Source organism: Castanea sativa, chromosome 5, assembly GCF_040712315.1.
Source record: "Castanea sativa cultivar Marrone di Chiusa Pesio chromosome 5, ASM4071231v1".
Classification (NCBI taxonomy): Eukaryota; Viridiplantae; Streptophyta; class Magnoliopsida; order Fagales; family Fagaceae; genus Castanea; species Castanea sativa.
The window spans coordinates 16771806-16790286 of record NC_134017.1 but is presented as its reverse complement, the minus strand read 5'-3'; the positions used below and the strand labels follow the sequence as shown (position 1 = coordinate 16790286).

Genomic DNA, 18481 nt, shown 5'->3' with positions numbered 1-18481 from the left:
TCGAATCCGTCAACGAATGAACTCCCAAGCTCTGCTAGAAGAAGGTCGGAGTCGCGATACTCCTGGACGACAACTTCTTTTGCATCGTGGAGTTGGATCTTTGTGTCCGTCAGCTCCTTTTCCTTGTCTTTTAGAATTTGGCGCAACTGCTCATTCTCCCTCTCCAGCTCACCCCTAACCTGCTCCGAGCACTTAAGCTTTCTATCCGTATTGATCTTATAGGTCTTCAGGTCGTGAAGCTCATCCTCCATCATCTTATTTTTCTTCCTAAGACGGTCCATAACTGTCTCGTGATTGAGACAACGGCCCATTAGCCCTTTCATCATCAGAATGGCCTGAAAACAAAATAGAATACTGTGTAAATGACGGATGATAATGAAGATTGCAAAGTTAAAGGACGGGTTCGAAAGTACCTGCGCAATATTAAAGAGGCCCGTCTCTCCCATCGCCTCCGTCGCATGGTTGCCGAGATCCTCGTAATCGTCAGCCGTCAGGATGGACGAAAGTTTCTCCAGGGCGTAACTTGAATCTTCTCGGAAGAGAACGGGTGGTTTCTCCCCGGTGGGAATTGGGCCCTTCATCAAGCCCTTACCCTTGCCATGCTTGATGGGTGGCTTCTCGGCCTCCTATGCTACGACGGGTTCTGTCTTCTGTTTCTTAGGCAGACGGTCTACCTTCTCTTGTTGATTCTGTTTTGACGGAAGAGATGGAGCCGTCGCCTTAGCTTGACCAGCCTCTTGTTTTTTCTTCGCTGCTTGTTGTTTGATGAAGGCTCTTCTCTTGGCAGCGTCCATCTCTGCAAATCAAAGACGGATGTTAGAAAAGGCAAGAGTAGAAAATAGAAACGATACGAAAAGACAGACATATTTACGACGGACTTACGTTTGCGTACTCTGCTATCGTAACGACGGGCGGCAGCTAAAGGTTCAGGACCGTCACAATACCAATGGAGGGTATCAAGAGTGACGAGTTGAGCCCACGTCCTCTCTTGAAGCTTCGTCTTGTTGAAGATTCTCTCCAGGAAACTCCACTGCTCTAAGGTAACTTGTGGACGGTCTCGAGCTGCAAAAAAGACGATTTAGACTTTAAAAAAAAATGATGAAAAAATGATGAAATAACTTTCAAAGATTCAATTAGACAGAAACCAAAGCAATAGCATACTCGACGGAGGCATTATGCCCCATGTAGTGTCGACGGGCATATACGTGTCATCTCCTGGACGACACATCCATTCATCCCCTTCCAAAAAGAAATATCTACTTTTCCAATCCCTATTGGAGTCCGGTGTATCACTGACTACCTCAACAACCGGCTCCTGGCTACGAAACTGTACATTCCTTTTGACTTGACGATCTCCGTCGGACGGTAACAATGGAAGAATTCTTCCACCGTCAATCTTCGGGCACCGTCGGACATGGCTCCATATAAAACCTCTACGCCTATGAACACTCTCCAGGCATTTGGGGAGATCTGAGTGACGGATAGGCCGAGGTATTGAAGCAGACGACGGTGGAGAGAACTCAAAGGGAATCTGGGCCCTGCCTTCATGGCTTGCTCATAAATTCCAGCATCGTTGACCCCCCTGTAGTAACACTTCTCGGACTTGTGGGGAAGACGTAGACGGACGTTATCAGGTATTTGATACTTGGTCCTAAGTGTTTTGAGGTGGGACTCAGTGATTGATGACCTAAAATCATTCACTGTCCAGAGGGGTAACATGACGAATTCTCTAAGACCGTCCGGACCAATCACTGATTGAATGGGGGGATCCACACCATCTAAGCTACTACTTGACTCTGAACTCTCCGCCTCCAGACCTTCATCATCTAGGGAAGAAGAGGTACTGGACGGATTCCTCTCTTCACTTGAAGTGTCAGGATCTTTTGGACCTGACGGGAATCTCTTATCGTAGCCCGCCCCGTCGCGGACAAACGATTGGTTACTTCACGCACTAGACATTACCTACATTTATGACGGTATAACCTAAGACTGACGAATCTAAGGAAATTGCATATATATATATAAAATAAAAATAAAAAAATAATAAAGAGATAGACGGAAGAAAGGTTAGGAGTACATACCAGATCGAATTAAGCAAATGAGAACTGACGGATAAAAGTAGAAGGACGACAAGAATGCACGATATGGATGACGGTGGCGCTCTGATTGCAAATTTTCTGTAGGAAGAGAAAAATGAAGGAAGAAAAGGCAGGCTTTTATAGAGTGAAGGGCACAAAATACGAGGGGACGCCTTGTTTCAGGAGAACAGCTAATCAATAAGGGCCACGTGTCCTTCTTCATAAATACAGGCCACGTGTCCTTCATAAACCAGATCCGTCCTATCTCAACAAATTTACTTGTCACTCCATAAATCCGTCTAGTTTCGAAAGACGGATCCAAGGAGTGAAGGGGGCAACTGAAGAGGATGAAAAACATAAGACGGATCTTTCCTCCGTCCTAGGTGGATGGAATGGGAGTAGACGGATTAATATCATGGGTATGCATATAGGACGGTGCCGATCATTGAGTACCCGTCTGGTAATTGATTATTTGTAAATCCTTAGTTGTTTGCCACACGATGTGTTTGACTTGGCTTTGCTTTATCTCCACACAAGCGTGTACACCTGGAGTTCTTGCGTTACACGTTTGACCATAATAAGAAGACTCCTATATAGAAAAGGGCTCAAGAAGGAAGTAGAATCCTAAAAGGAAAGGAAATTCTACGTCAATATAAATACTCCAGAAACCCTAGTATCAAGGTAGGTACAATTATCTCAACTTTGGCACTCTAGGGTTGAAAAATAAGACTCTAACTTGACCTTCGGAGGGTTTTTGGCCGGCACCACACCGGTGCTCTCTTTTAGGTCCTCTTTTTTCCTCTTTTGCAAGTGTTGCTTTGGTGAGAGGAGTGCTTGCGACTTACTGGTGATTTTTCGGCATCATCATTTGATAATTTGATAAGGAATCAAATGCTTTAAACTCAATAAGTATCTAATAGAGTTTGTACTAGCCTTCATTTAGTTATGGACCAATTCCTCAAATTTATCCCGATTAAATACGCAATATTTATAATATATCGTTTGTCAATGCAAATTTTAAAAAAACTAAAATATTACTTATATATATGTATAACATATAAATAAATAATAAATTATAATATTTGGATTGAACATAACATTGTTTATTTCATTTATATGATTAAGTATATGTTTATGTTTATTATAGGAAAAAATATTACTTTAAGCTATGTAATGTTTAAGGTTGAGAGTTAACAAAATCTTTGGATTGGATTACTTTAAACTTTTATCTAGTAGCTTAAAAGGATTGGATGATAACTTTATATTTTTAAGGCAAAAATATCAAAAGTAGTGGGGGCTAACTCTTATCATAAAATTAAACCACAAATAAATTAGGTTAAGATGCAAATTGCACACTTTATTTTTATTAAAATTCATTTCAGTCTTCTCATTTTACTTTTATTAAATTGAGTTCTCTAAATTTCAAATTTATTCAATTCGGACATTCTATCCAATTTCGTTAAAAAAAATCTATAAAATTATTAAAAATAATCTCTCTCTCTCTCTCAAACCTACAAGTTGATACACTTGTTATAAGTATTCGAGCCATTGAGCTACGGCAAGAACAAGTTTTTTTTTTTTTTTTTTTTCATTAGTATTTTTTTTGTTAGGTTATTTCATTAGTTAAATGCATACTTAATAGCAATTTTATTTTTCACAAAATTGGATGAAATGACTGAATTGAAAAATTAAGACCAACAATGACTATTAAGACCAACATACTTAATTAGAGAACTGAAATTAGTCAAACTTAAAAGGTACGATTTACATTTTAACTAATAAATTATGACCAACAATGACTTAGAAGTCTTAAAAGAATTTTCCCATAATTATGGATCTCAAGTATTGGGCTCTCAAACTTAGTTTAATACACATTTCCAACTGCTTCGTTTTTTCAGAAATTTATTTTGGCGAGAAGAAAGTGCAAACTAAACAAAATCGAAAAACATTTTTAGCCAAAAAATTCTTAATTTGTTATACTGAAGTCATGACAACCAGGTTTCGGAGAAAGAATAAAAATGTGGAAAATTATTTTATGTCTAAACCACAAACCATGAAGATTCTCATCGATTACATAGATTGTCCTCCTTGTTCGAGGATCGATCTAAGGAAGTCAATAGACACATTCCTAGAAGACACCAAGAAGTTGACATCGTGGATTAAACAAAACGTCTAGGAATTTAATAGACACATTATTTCTTACTCAATTTCTATATCATTTCCAATTTCCAATTTCCTATATATGTCCAAAACGACTGGAACATAACTTTTTAACTCATATTTTTCCTTTTTAGCATAAAGTTGAAGCCTAGTAGGAAAACATAATATAGATTAAGGAGATGGATTCTAGGCTTCTAGAGGCAATTAGGATAAATGACACACCCACGTTGATCAGTTTATTTCAAGCAAATGAAGGAATTCTTGAGCAAAGAACAACTGACTCCTTGGACACTGCATTACACCTTGCTTCAAAGTTAGGACACGTTGACATGGTGTCCGAAATTGTTAAGTTGTGTCCGGACTTGGTTGCTGCTGAAAATAAGAACCTGGAGACTCCAATACATGAAGCTTGTCGCCAGGGAAAGGCCGAGGTCTTGAAGCTGCTATTAGAGGCCAATCCAATGGCAGCTTCTAAGGTCAACTCTGAAAACAAGAGTGCGTTTTTCATAGCTTGTAGTAATGGCCATTATGACGTGGTGAAACTGCTCGTAGATAATACCGGGATGAGAGGTTTAGAGGAAAATGTGTTTGATCAAATTTGTATCCATGTGGCTGCATATAAAGGACATACTGGTAAGTAGCAAGAGTTTTTTCTTAGTTAAATTATACTCATTCATAAACTATTCACATGAAAGATTTACACATTTCCATAGATTTTTAAGTCCACCTTGTGATATTTTTAATTTTTTTTTACCAAGTCATTTATTCTATATGATTATTATTAAGTATCAAAATTAGACAACTCTTGGTGCAGATGTTGTTAGAGAGTTACTAGATGCGCGTCACAGATTTGCTCTAATGATTGATGAGAATGGAAACTTGCCATTGCATTATGCTTGTATCCGTGGACGCACGGATATAACCTGGATGCTCCTAAGCTTTGATGCAAGTCTTGCTCTGCAGTATAACAAAAATGGTTTTACACCACTGCACATGGCATCAATGAATGGCAGCGTTTCAGTCCTTGATGAATTTGTTAAGGTGGCTCCGGTATCTTTTCACTATGCCACATTTGAGGGAGAGACAGTTTTTCATCTGGCTGTGAGATATGGTCAATATCAAGCTCTAGCGTATTTAGTGCATGTCTCTAATGGTACAAATCTCATTCACCGTCAAGATCGAAATGGCAACACCATTTTACATCTTGCAGTTTTTAGTGGGCGTCAACAGGTGAGAGATGAATGTGAAATTCAATTATGTTATTTTTTGTGAAACCATGAGCTTGAGAGATAAAATGAGACAACATGACACATGAGGCGCAAGTATGCAATATAAAATGTACATGGTGTGATTCTCATGAATGACTAATATGATTCATTCTGCGCATTTTATGATCCAAATATGTTGATTCATTTTCTAAAATGTTATGGCAAATTTGGAAAATGGTAGGTATCAAAAAATAGGACAAAACTTAAGTACAATACCTCAGGTGTTGTTCCTTAAGTTTCTATCTTAAGTTTTAGCTATATGGCTACTTAATTAAAAAATACACTTTCATCCCATAAAAAAAATTCATATGGTAAAATCTTCAGAGAGAAACTTAAAGAACAGTACTTAAATACTGTACCTAAGTCTTGCTCCAATAAATATGATGTCACAAGTTAAAACAATAGGTTTATGGAGGAATTGTGTTTGTCATGACTCAAATAAACTAACTCTCTCTTATCAAGCTATGAAATTGATATTCAAAGAGAAAAATATATTCTCTAATCTGCTATACTAACAAGAACATGCATTAAAGCCAAACATTGTCATCTTTTAATTGTACTCTTTATTTCATGTTTGTTTCAGATAGTGGAGTACTTGATCAACAAAACAAAAGTAGAGATTAATTCTCAGAACTTTCAAGGACTCACAGCACTTGACATCCTTGACCAGGCTAAGAACATTAGAGAAAGTCGCCGTCTTAAAGCCAAGTTTATTAAAGCTGGTGGTAAAAGCAGTAATGAATTGTTATCTGATTTACCAGAAGTAGAAAGAACCAATGGTCAGCTGCCTATCATTAGTAAGAACTCTTCGGGGCAGGGTTGCATAGACGATGATCTGGATATGTCCGTTATGAATGAAATGGTTTCTTGTGAATGCAAGTGGTCACCAAGATTCAGCAAGGGAAGCAACTCCAGAACGCCATCACCATCTCGTCAAGTTGGGGAGACATTTAACACTGAAACATATAAAAAAGAGTCCTTATTCCCAACCAATATGCGACAACAAAACCATCTTAACAGAAGGCACTGGGAAAATGTAGGCGACCATCACACTACTCATCGAAATAAGCAGCATGAAATATATATGGAAGCCTTACAAAATGCTAGGAACACTGTAACACTAGTCGCCATTTTGATCGCTACAGTTACATTTGCTGCTGGAATTAGCCCTCCCGGTGGTTTTTATCAGGCTGGAGAAATGAAAGGGAAGTCAATACTTGGTAGAACAACAGCTTTCAAGGTCTTTGCAATAAGCAACAATGTTGCCTTGTTTACCTCTCTATCCATAGTTGTTGTTCTTGTCAGCATCATCCCCTATCGGAGGAAGCCACAGATGATACTACTGGTTGCTGCTCACAAGGTCATGTGGGTAGCTGTGGCATTCATGGCAACAGGATATGTTGCAGCCACATGGGTGATCAGTCCTCACAGTCAAGGGACAGAATGGGTGTTTGTCACAGTAATAGCAGTAAGCAGTGGCGCCCTGGGTGTGGTTTTTATTGCTCTAGGGGTGCTGCTGGTTGAGCACTGGCTGCGGAAATTGAAGTGGAGAAAACAAAGAAAGGATAGAGGGGAGGCTGTTGACATAGAAAGTCAAATTTCAGATGTTGAGAGCACATACCAACAAGGATATCACTCGTACTGAACGTTTATTTCTCCCAAGGGATCAATAAGAATATCTAGTTACTGATTTGCAAGTGAATTTTACTTGGTTGTTACTTTTATAAAAGAATTTGATAGATTTTATATTCTTTCTTTCTCTACACTGGCAGGTTCCAGAAAGGCTGGGCTTCTTAGTTTAATGTAGTGGTAACAATGTATGATTTTCTTACAAATTGTTTTTGCTCAGTATTATTTTTTTTTCCCTCTTGTGCTTCTTTGGAAGTGTGAGGTTCCCAGCTGGGTTGCACCAACACGCCATTTTTGGCGACGTGTTGGTGTCCGACACTTGTCGGACACCGGAACCGGCACGATTTGGCGGACTCCGGTGTCCTAGCAGTGTCTTTTTTTTTTTTTTTTTTTTTTTTTTTTTTTTTTTTTTTTTTTTTTTTTTTTTTCGCTTCTCCGACACATCCGACACGCCAGCAGTGAAAAAAAAAAGAAAAAAAAGAAAGGAAAATCACAGATTTTTGATAGATGGACTTACCAATACCGTTGATTTCATGATATACCCTAAAACAAAAGTCTGAGAACTCATTTGCCCGAAACCCACAAGCTCTCAAAAATTGCCGTGTCGTGTCCATGCCATGTCGTGTCCTTGTTTTTCAAAAATTGCCGTATCGCCGTGTCAGTGTCCGTGTCCGTGTCCGTGTCCGTATCCGTGCATCATAGGTTCCCAGTGATATTGTTTTTGTACATGTATAAAGTGAAAAAAATATTATTTTAGACCCTTATTTGTTTAATATGCAGACATAATGATTTTAACCATTAAACAAACAAAATAAAAGTTATATACCCAGCAAAATATATATACCACAGTTTATGTAATATATCGACCAAATCAACAGTCAAAGTAATAAAAATATTGACACAGGTCATGAATTCAAAACTGGGCTGCATTTTATTATTCACCAGATCACAAAGATTGGGGGATGTTCCATTTAGTGCAACCACTGGCCGGTGAAACTGTCAATCACATCGTCAAAGCTACTTAGAGCATCAAGGGGGATAGTGATATTTTCCACGAACTCCTTGCTTGCAAAAAGCCAGAACCTTTAGCACTCCAAGACACTCTGGGAATTGAAAAAAGAGTGGGATGCTAAAAAAGGGGGTATTTTATCAATCATATGGGTCGGTTCTTTCGTGATCTAGGCTATGGCAAGTGGATACAAAAATAAGAGCACAAGATTAAGAGGCAAATGGGAGAGAAAAAGAGGGTACTGAGCAGAGCATAAAAATTGCACCTCTAGTGATTGCTTTTGGCTTGATACTTGATAGCTTGAAAAACAAAAGCCATCCTCAATCTGCTTTGTTGTTTTGCCCAGGAGCTCAAATCCACAAACTCTCTCTACTCTCAACTTCTGCTCAATACATGAGCATCGTAAAATGCTCCCACACAATTGCCATTTTGCTTGAGAGCTTAAGAAGCCAAAGAAAGAAATTCCCAATCTGCTTGCCTCTCAAAGAATTGCTAGAGGGCTTACCAGAAAAACCACTCCTAGCTTCTCAAAAAACACTTAAGAGTACCTTAGCTAGCTCAAGCAGGCACATTGTGACTTTCAAAGAAAAAATTCAATTCACTTCTAAGAGTACTTAAAATTTTTCTGAATTTTAGATACCAAAGTTTTGTTATGCCTAAATTGGGTATTACTTTCATGTTTTAGGCATGATTTTGTAATTGATGATGCTGAAAATCGTCTGTAGGCTACACAGTTCTCACGTGCTCGCGATAACACTTGCACAACACTAAGAAAGAAAAAGACCTCAAGTGAGTACCGGTGTGGTACCGGCCAAATACTCTCCGAAGGTTAAGTTAGTGAGATTGTCACAACTCTAGAGTGTCAAAGCTGGGGTGAATTATGCGTACCTGTTTTCTGTAGGTTATGGCCTTTTTATAGTGATGAGGAACAGACCTTGGTTCCTTGGAGAAGAGGAATATTTCTTTGTAGATAAGATCTTCATAAACGTACGTGATTTAAGGACCCTTTCCATATAAGGGTTTGGTTAATCATGGAACTCAAGTTGTTGCTATTTAAAATTCCCTTAGAGACCAAGTAAGCTATATGTCACTGCCACATGGCCTATCTTGACACCGTCGTCATTAGTGCCTGTCTGGAGCCTTATCCGTTTATTGCAGGTCATCCTTCCACTGATGGACGATTCGTCCAGCCTAGACCGTCCATCTGTTGAAGGTGATCCGTTCACCTTAGGTCATCCGTTCATGCTTATGGAGCCTTGTCGTCTCACGCTCTTATCCGTCATCCTAGTAATTCTTCCTATCGTAGGTCTTGCAAATTCGGACCGTCTACTCTAAATATACCCTCTTCAGTTGCCCCCTCACTCCATGGATCCGTCGCTTACTTTGCACGGATCCATGGAGTGACGATTTACCTCTATACTTGAGAAGCGTGTTAATTGACAGGCTAGCCTAGGGTTATTAATGCTATAGGGACACATGGCTAGCTTTTTGTGGTTGTTTGCTTGAACCGAAGCGTCCCTTCATCTTCCGTACCGTTCCTTCTATATATATGTTGCATGCTTCTTTCATTTTACCTTTTGGAAAAAATTTTACAGATCAGAGCGCTTCCGTCCACTCTTCTCTGACCGTCGCCTTGTTTGTTTTGTACTACCGTTCTTTTCGAACTCCCGTCGTCTTTCTCATACCGTTAACTGTAAGTATTCTTTCCCTTATCTCAAGTTTTTTTTTTCTTTATTTATTTCTTTTGCTTGTCCGTCATTAGTGTAGACCTAGAGTCTTAGGGTTTTTTATCCGTCATTTGTAGGTCAAATGTCTAGTGAGGCGTCAAGTGGTGAATCGCTTGTCTACGATGGAGCGGGCTACAATGAGGTGTTTCCGTCAAGTCAAGCAGACTTTGACACCTCCAGCAAGGAGAGGGAACCGCCAGCCAACTCTCCTCCCAATATGGAGGATGAGGTTCAGGATGAGGACGGGTCAAAGTATGACTCAAATGATGACTTAGACGACGTAGACCCTCCCATCCAATCCGTCATAGGTCCTGATGGATTCAAGGAATTCATCATACTTCCCTTGTGGAAGGTAAATGATTTCGTCTCTACCATCAAAACACCGCACTTCAACACACTTAGGGAGAAGTACCAGATACCCGACAACATATCTATTTATCTACCCTTTAAGTCAGAGAAGTGCTACTATAGGGGTCTTGAAGACGTCGGGGTATACGAGCAAATGCTGAAAGCTGGGCTTCCTTTCTCGTTGAGTGCTCTTCACCATCGTCTTCTCCAATACCTAGGATTGGCAGTCTCCCAGATCTCTCCGAACGCTTGGAGGGTTTTCCTAGGTGTAGAAGTCTTGTATGGGGTGATGTCTAATAGGGCGCGACGGTTGACAGTGGAAGAATTTTTCCATTGTTACCGCTCTTCTAAGATTGCCCAATCCAGGGGAATGTATAGTTTTCTTCCACGGAGTCTGATGCTTAGGCTAGTGTGTGAGACCCCAGACTCTAACAAGAACTGGAAGGGTCGTTACTTTTTCCTCTGTGGGGATAACTGGATGTGTCGTCCAAATGATCATGAATACATGCCTGTTGACACGACATGGGGTATAATGCCTCCGTCTAGTATGTGTCCATCCTTATTGTATTCAATCCTTTATATTTGTTCAGTTGTCCTAACCGTCTTTTTTGCAGCTCGTGACTGTTCACAGGTTACCACCGAGAAGTTAAGTTTTCTAGAGAAAATCTTTAAGACTACTAGGCTGTTGGAGAGGACTTGGATAAAACTCGTTACCTTGGATACCCTTCACTGGTACTGTGACGATTCAAAACCTACCACTGTTGCCCGTCGATATGACGCACGAATTCGCAGACGTAAGTCCGTTGCCTATTGTGTGTGTTTGTTTTTTAATTACCATCCTTACCCGTCCACTTTATTTTGTAGAAATGGAAGAAGCTAGGAGAAAGAAATACATCAAGCAGCAGATTGCTATTAAAAAGAAGCTAGAGGGGGGTCTTCCCCCCAAGACAGGTTCAACTCATCCGTCCATGAAAAGGCCATCGTTAGAGAAAATTGACCGCCAAAGCAAAAACCAGAAGGTGGTGACGGGACTGGCTGCTGGTCAAGCTTCCGTCGGTTTTAAGCTACCCCCTAAGCTTGGCCTGGGGAAGGGCAAGGGTTTGATGGTCAACCCAGACCTCGTCAAGGAGAAACCTCTCGTCCTTCTCCGAGAGGATTCTCAATATGCCCTTAAGCAAATTACCTCCATCATCAAGGAAGAGGACTACGAGGACCTGAGCAATCATGCTATTGAAGCAATGGGAGAGACGACACTATTTAACCTTACACAGGTTTGGATCCGTGGCTACATGTTCCATCGTATTTTCATCATTTTGTACTAACTCTTTGTTGGTGTAAGGGGTCCTGATGGCGAAGGGATTGATGGCGAAGGGATTGATGGAACATTGCCTTTCTCATGAAAAGACGCTGGAGCGTGTCCGTGTAAAGGCAAGTGCAATGGAGGAAGAGCTGTCGGAGCTGAGGGATTAGAAGCTCTGTCATGAAGAGAAGTTGAAGCTATCCAAGCAGGTTCGTGGTGAGTTGGAGAAACAAGTAGAGTTGCTGAAAGAAACCTTGGAGGACAAAGAGGATAGTCTCCGTCAGGCAAAGGCTGATGCTATTCGAGAGTACCAGGACTTTGACGCCCATCTAAGTGAACTGGGCACCTCTTTTGCCGACGGTTTTGACGACTGCCTCCGTCAGGTTAAGGCTTCTTTTTTGGACTTGAACCTTTCATTAATTACCATCGGCCGTGAGGGCCAGACTATAACATACCCCATTGACACTGAGGAGATGGATGAACTCTTTAGTGTAGACCACAGCGATGGCAAAGCTCAAAAGGTTGATGCGAAGGGGTCTGTCAATGGTGATGCCCGTCAACCTTCAGCTCAAGAGCCTGATGACAAGGAGACAACTCTTGTAGTTCCGAAGTAGTATGTACTTTTTATTTTTGTTTAACTTTGGAAATGTATGGGAGAACAGTACGGTGGACTTGTTTCAACCGTTGCCTTTTGTTGGTTTCTTATGTAGACATTTATTGTACTTTAATTGTATGTATAATATACGCCTGTCTGTTTTCCATATGAAGGTTTTTTTTTTTTTTTTTTTTTTTTTTAACTTGAATGAGTTTTTTCCTCTGTCCATTTTATGGATTGTTATTTATAGGGTGATTTATTCGCTTAACAGATTTTTCAAAGTCATCCTTCGTATGGTGAACCGTCTGGTTTCTGGACCACAAATAAATCTCACAGTCCAGTTTGTGGACTTTGTGAATATATCTCATCCCCTTAGGATGATCCATCCATATTATGAACTTAGCGAATGAATCCCATTCTTCTTAGGATGATCCGTCCACATTTTAGACTTAGTAAATAAATTTCATCCTGCATGGGATGATCCGTCCACACTATGGACTTAGTAAATGAATTTCATCCTTCATGGGATGATCCGTCCAGTTTATGGACTTAGTAAATAAATTTCATCATTCATGGGATGATCCATCTAGTTTATGGACTTAGTAAATAAATCTTAGTAGAAAACATTTAATATGTTCTGAATAAACTCCTCTTATTATGATGGATAAGCAAGTAGAATATTGTTCATAAAAAAAAGAATTGCCTTTTGGGCTCTAAAAGTGCTGTAAAAACTAAAACTATCTGTTGAAAAAATAAACTAGAAATGAGGAGTGTCGGCGTTCGCGCCTCTATCTAGTGGTAGTATTTCTTCAGGTGTTTTGCATTCTAAGGGTGCTGTAGCTTTTTTCCGTCTAGCGTCTCAAGATAGTATGTGTCCTTCCTATTCCATGACGCAATCATGTATGGTCCTTCCCAGTTGGGTCCTAACTTTCCATGAGACTGGTCCTTGGTGGCGCCCGTTATCTTCCTTAATACGAGGTCTCCTTTCTTGAAATCCCTGTGTTTAACTCGGGAGTTATAGTGCCTGGCCATCAGGCTTTGATATCGCGCCAACCTTTGTTTAGCCATCGCTTTGATCTCATCTACTAAATCGAGTTGCAAGTGCATCGTCTCGTCATTTATTTGCACGTCGTGGTTTGCTACCCTGTAAATGGTGAGACCTACCTCAACTGGAATGACTTCCTCGTGGCCATACGCAAGTCGAAACGGTGTCTCTCTTGCAGGTGTCCTCGTCGTCGTCCTGTAAGCTCACAATACACTAGGTAACTCTTTTGGCCAGATACCCTTTGCCCTCCTTGAGTCGAGTCTTGATGATTTTCAGCAAGGTTCGGTTCGTGACCTTAACCTGCCCGTTGGCCTGTGGGTGGGCAAGAGACGAATAATTGTTCTTGATCCTGAGCTGTGAGCAGAAGTCCCTAAATGCGTCGTTATCGAATTGTTTCCCGTTGTCCGAGACTAGGACCCTAGGCATTCTATATCTATAAATGATGTTTCTCCATACAAAACTGCGTACATTCTTCTCTGTGATGTTGGCCAATGCTTCGACCTCTACCTACTTAGTGAAGTAGTCTATGTTGACTGGTAGAAATTTCAGTTGCCTAACCACTGTAGGGAACGGACCCATGATGTTAAGACCCTATTGAGCAAAGGGCCATGGGGCCGTCATTGGAGTGAGCTCTTCCGTCGATTGCCATATGAAGTTGCCGAACCTCTGACATTTGTCACACTTCCTAACGTACGCTTGAGCATCCTTCTGCATAGTGGGCCAGTAGTATTAGGACCTAATCAGCTTATGGACTAAGGATTGTGACCCCGAGTGATTCGCGCACACTCCTTCGTGTACTTCCCTCATGACGTAGTCTGCTTCATCGGGGGCAAGGCACCTCAGATAGGGGTGGGAGAAACCTCTCTTGTATAAGACATCTTTGATCAATATGAACTGCGCAGAACATACCCTCAATTTCCTTACGGCTCCTTTGTCACCAGGCAACAAGCCATCCTTCAGGTAGGAGATGATCGGTGTTGTCTAGTTTTCCTCGATTCCTGTCTCCTGCATATTGACTATGCTTATTATGGGTGAATTCTGAACGAATAGGAGTACCTGGCTTGAGGAAGGCTTGTTATTTGCTGATGCCGCCTTGGCAAGTCGGTCGGCCTGTTCGTTCTCCTCCCTTGGGATTTGAACGAACTCTACATTCATGTTGCGCATCCTTCTCTTTACCTGTTCGAGGTATTCCTTCATCAGTTATCCTCTGCATTCGTAACAACCAGTAATCTGACTAATAACTACCTGGGAATCGCAACATACCTTGCATTCGTGGCTCCTTATTTGTGCAAGATCTAGTCCTATTATTAGAGTTTCATACTCGGCCTCGTTGTTTGTTATGGGGAAATTGAGTCTGATCATGCACTAAACCTCGTCTCCATCGGGGCTGGGAAGTACTATACCGGCTCTTCCTGCGTGTTTGACCACCGACCCGTCAATGTATATCATCCACCGGGGGTTTCCTTTTGCCTTCTGTTCATCCGGTAGGGCGTATTCGGCAATCACCCCGCCCTTTGGTGGCCGTACGTGGTCGATACTGCACATCAAACTCACTTAGCTCTATCACCCATAACACCATTCGTCCAGCTGCCTCTGGACTTTTCATTACTCTCCACAACGACTTTTCCATCAAGACAACTATAGTGTGGGCCTAGAAGTACGATTTGAGCTTGCGCGCTGCAGTCACTAATGCGAAGGCGAGCTTTTCCATAGGTGGATACCTTTCTTCTTCCCCTCATAGTGCTTGGCTCATGAAGTACACTGGCTTATAAGCTCCATCCTCCTCCCTAACTAGAGCTACACTGACAGCGGTTGAGGAAACGACCAAATAGAGGAAGAGCTCCTCTTCTGGTCTGGGCAGACTTAGCAAGGGTGGGGAAGAGAGGTACGCCTTTAGATCCTCGAACGCCTGCTAACACTAAGGCACCCACTCAAAAGCCTTCTTTAATGTGCGGAAGAAGGGGAGGCACTTATCCATTGCTCTTGAAACGAACCTGTTCAAGGTTGCAATCTTACCATTCAAACTTTGTACCTCCTTGATGGTTTTTGGTGGTTCCAACTCCATGATAGCCCAAACCTTGACTGGGTTGACCTTGATACCCCTCTAGGTCACTATGAATTTGAGGAACTTTCCATTTGTTACTCCGAATGTCCACTTGCTGGGATTCAATTTCATGTTATAGCGCCTAAGCATCTCAAAGGTCTCCTTCAAGTTGTTGAGGTGGTCATCCTTCTGTATGCTTTTTATCAGCATATCGTCTATGTACACCTTAACGTTCCTCCTAATCTGGTGCGCAAACATCTTGTTTATAAGCCTTTGATATGTTGCGTCTGCGTTCTTGAGGCCAAACGACATCACGTTATAACAGAAAAGTCCCTAGCTTGTGACGAAAGAGGTCTTCTCTTGATCAGCTTCGTCCAACTTTATTTGGTTGTACCCAAAACATGCGTCCATGAAGCTTAGTAGTTAGTGTCTTGCCGTTGAATTTGCCAAGATATTAATCCTTGGGAGCAGGTAGCTGTCCTTGGGGACATGCTCTATTCAAATCTGTGAAGTCAACACACATCTTCCACTTTCCGTTGGCTTTCTTCACCATTACTACGTTGGCCAGCTAGTCGGGGTAGTACACTTCCCGTATGAACCTTGCTTCCTGAAACTTGCAAACTTCTTCAGCTATGGCCCTGTCCCTTTCTTAAGCGAACACACGCTTTTTTGGCGAACAAGAGAGAAAGAGGGTGAAACCTTTAGCTTGTGAACAATGTAGGAGGGGTCAATTCCGGGCATGTCCACATGGCTCCATGCAAAGACATCTTGGTTATCTCTTAGGAATGACATCCTGGCGAACTGATAGGCTAGCAAGAGTACCTATTTTTGTCGTCTGTTCGGGCTTGGTATCGTCAAGGCGCACCTATTCGGTTCCTTCTATTGGCTTCTCTACCATCTGTCGTTCCTCTATACACATTGCTAGCAAATGGTCGTCCATTTCGAGCATGGCAATGTAGCACTCACGTGCTACTATTTGATCACCTCGTACCTTCTCTACCCCGTATTCGGTCGGGAACTTGACCATCAAGTGGTAGGTAGAAGTCATGGCCTTACATGAATTGAGGGTAGGGCGGCCGAAAATAGCATTGTAAGCAGATGAGCAGTCTACTTCCAGGAATGTAACATCCTTGGTGATTTGCTGGGGGTAATCACCAACTGTAACGGACAAGGTGACCACGCCTAGTGGGTATACCCTTGTACCTCCAAAGCCAACGAGTGGCGTGTCAGTCGGGATCAACCGTTCTCTCACAATCTTCATTTGCTGAAATGCTGGGTAGTAGAGTATATTAGCAGAGCTACTGTTATCTACCAAGACTCTGTGAGTGTTGTAGTCGCCAATCCGTATGCTTACGATAAGTGCGGCATCATGTGGGTGGTGGAGGTGTCGAGCGTCTTCTTCCGAGAACCCGATCACCGGGTCGTCCATATGTGCCATCCTCGGGACCAATCCTGTCAGCTGGACATTCTAGACCAACCGGAGGTACATCTTGCGCGCCCTCTTGGTTGAATAGGGACCTATTGTGCCCCCTATTATCGTTCTTATGTCCCCAACTGGTGGATTGGGGCCCTCGTTCTCCCTTCGGGGGCCTTACTCTTGCGGCTGGTCCGTCTTCTCTTTGCTTATGAACCTCTGCAATTTCCCCTGCCTGATTAGGGCTTTTATCTGCTGCTTCAAATCGTAACACTCGGAAGTATCGTGGCCATGGTCGCGATGGAAACGGCAGTATTTGTCCCTGGATCTCTTGTTGGGATCACCCTTTAGCTTACCAGGGAACGTTAGCGACCCTTCGCCCTTTATCTGGATTAGTACTTGATCTATTGGAACGTTCAGAGGAGTGAAATTTGCAAATCTTGCCGAGGGGGCTTTGGAGCGTCTATCTTCTCGCCCGTCTTCAGTCTTCCTGACCTTCCACCCTCTCTCCTGTCTTGCATCTTCCTGTCTTTCTCTTTTTCTAGGTTTTTCTTCTCGCACAAGTAGTGCGTCTTTCGTGTTCATGTACTTAGTAGCCCTGTAAAGCACATCCGACATAGTCTTTGGATCGTTATTGTATAGAAAAAACAAAAACTTATCCTTCCGTAGTCCATTAGTGAACGCTGCCACGAGTATCTTGTCGTTGGCTTCATCAATCAAGAGTGATTCTTTGTTGAAATGGGTGATGTAAGACCTTAGTGTTTCATCCTCTCACTGCTTAATGTTCATCAGGCACATGGTTGACTTCTTGTACCTTTGTCCGCCAATAAAGTGTGAGCCAAACTAGGCACTTAACTCCTTGAAAGTGCTGACTTCTGAAAGTACTTTAAAATTTTTGGAATTTTAGATACCAAAGTTTTGTTATGCCTAAATTGGGTATTACTTTCATGTTTTAGGCATGATTTTGTAATTGATGATGCCGAAAATCGTTAGTAAGCTACACAGTTCTCACGTGCTCGCGACAACACCTGCACAACACCAAGAAAGAAAAATACCTCAAGAGAGTACCGGTGTGGCACCGGCCAAATACCTTCCAAAGGTTAAGTTAGAGAGATTGTCACAACTTTAGAGTGCTAGAGCTGGGGTGAATTATGCGCACTTGTTTTCTGTAGGTTATCGCCTTTTTATAATGATGAGGAACTGACCTTGGTTCCTTGGAGAAGAGGAATATTTCTTTGTAGAGAAGATCTTCATAAACGCATGTGATTTAAGGGACCCTTTCCATATAAGGGTTTGGTTAATCGTGGAACTCAAGTTGTTGCTATTTGAAATTCCCTTGGAGACCAAGTAAGCTATGTCATTGCCACGTGGCCTATCTCGACACCGTCATCATCAGTGCCCGTCCGGAGCCTTATCCATTTATTGCAGGTCATCCGTCCACTGATGAACAATCCGTCCAGCCTAGACCATCCATCTGTTGAAGGTCATCCATTCACCTTAGGTCATCCGTTCATACCTAAGGAGCCTCGTTGTCTCACACTCATATCCGTCGTCCTGGTAATTCTTCCTATCGTAGGTCTTGCAAATTCGGACCATCTACTCTAAATATACCCTCTTCAGTAATGATAGGTTCATTGTTAAATTCTTTGCTTGAATCTTTGGAGTGGGTTCATAATTTCACATTGAATTTAATTTTAGAAAACCAAATGCCGTAACTACAAACCATTTTAAAGTAAATTATTGTAAACTCATATGTATATGGACATGGCATTGTTTACAGGGAGAAGCGTAGGGTTGTATTTGGACTACTTTTGGGCCTCATTTCCTTGGGCCGGCGTGTAGAGCGTTAAGGCAGATAGCCCCA

General features: G+C 41.8%; 2 protein-coding genes across 2 annotated transcripts; one reads left to right on the top strand and one right to left on the bottom strand.

The window, feature by feature from the left end:
- The first annotated feature begins 4417 nt into the window (after positions 1-4417).
- LOC142633717 (uncharacterized) lies at positions 4418-7197 on the top strand. The gene is made up of 3 exons (XM_075807961.1): positions 4418-4871; positions 5053-5468; positions 6090-7197. Exons 1-3 carry the CDS (start codon positions 4418-4420, stop codon positions 7149-7151), a joined length of 1932 nt encoding a protein of 643 aa, XP_075664076.1. The 3' UTR covers positions 7152-7197.
- An 8871-nt stretch (positions 7198-16068) lies between these two features.
- Positions 16069-16632, bottom strand: LOC142634833 (uncharacterized). The gene has a single exon (XM_075809087.1). It carries the CDS (start codon positions 16630-16632, stop codon positions 16069-16071), a length of 564 nt encoding a protein of 187 aa, XP_075665202.1.
- Between the last annotated feature and the right edge of the window lie 1849 nt (positions 16633-18481).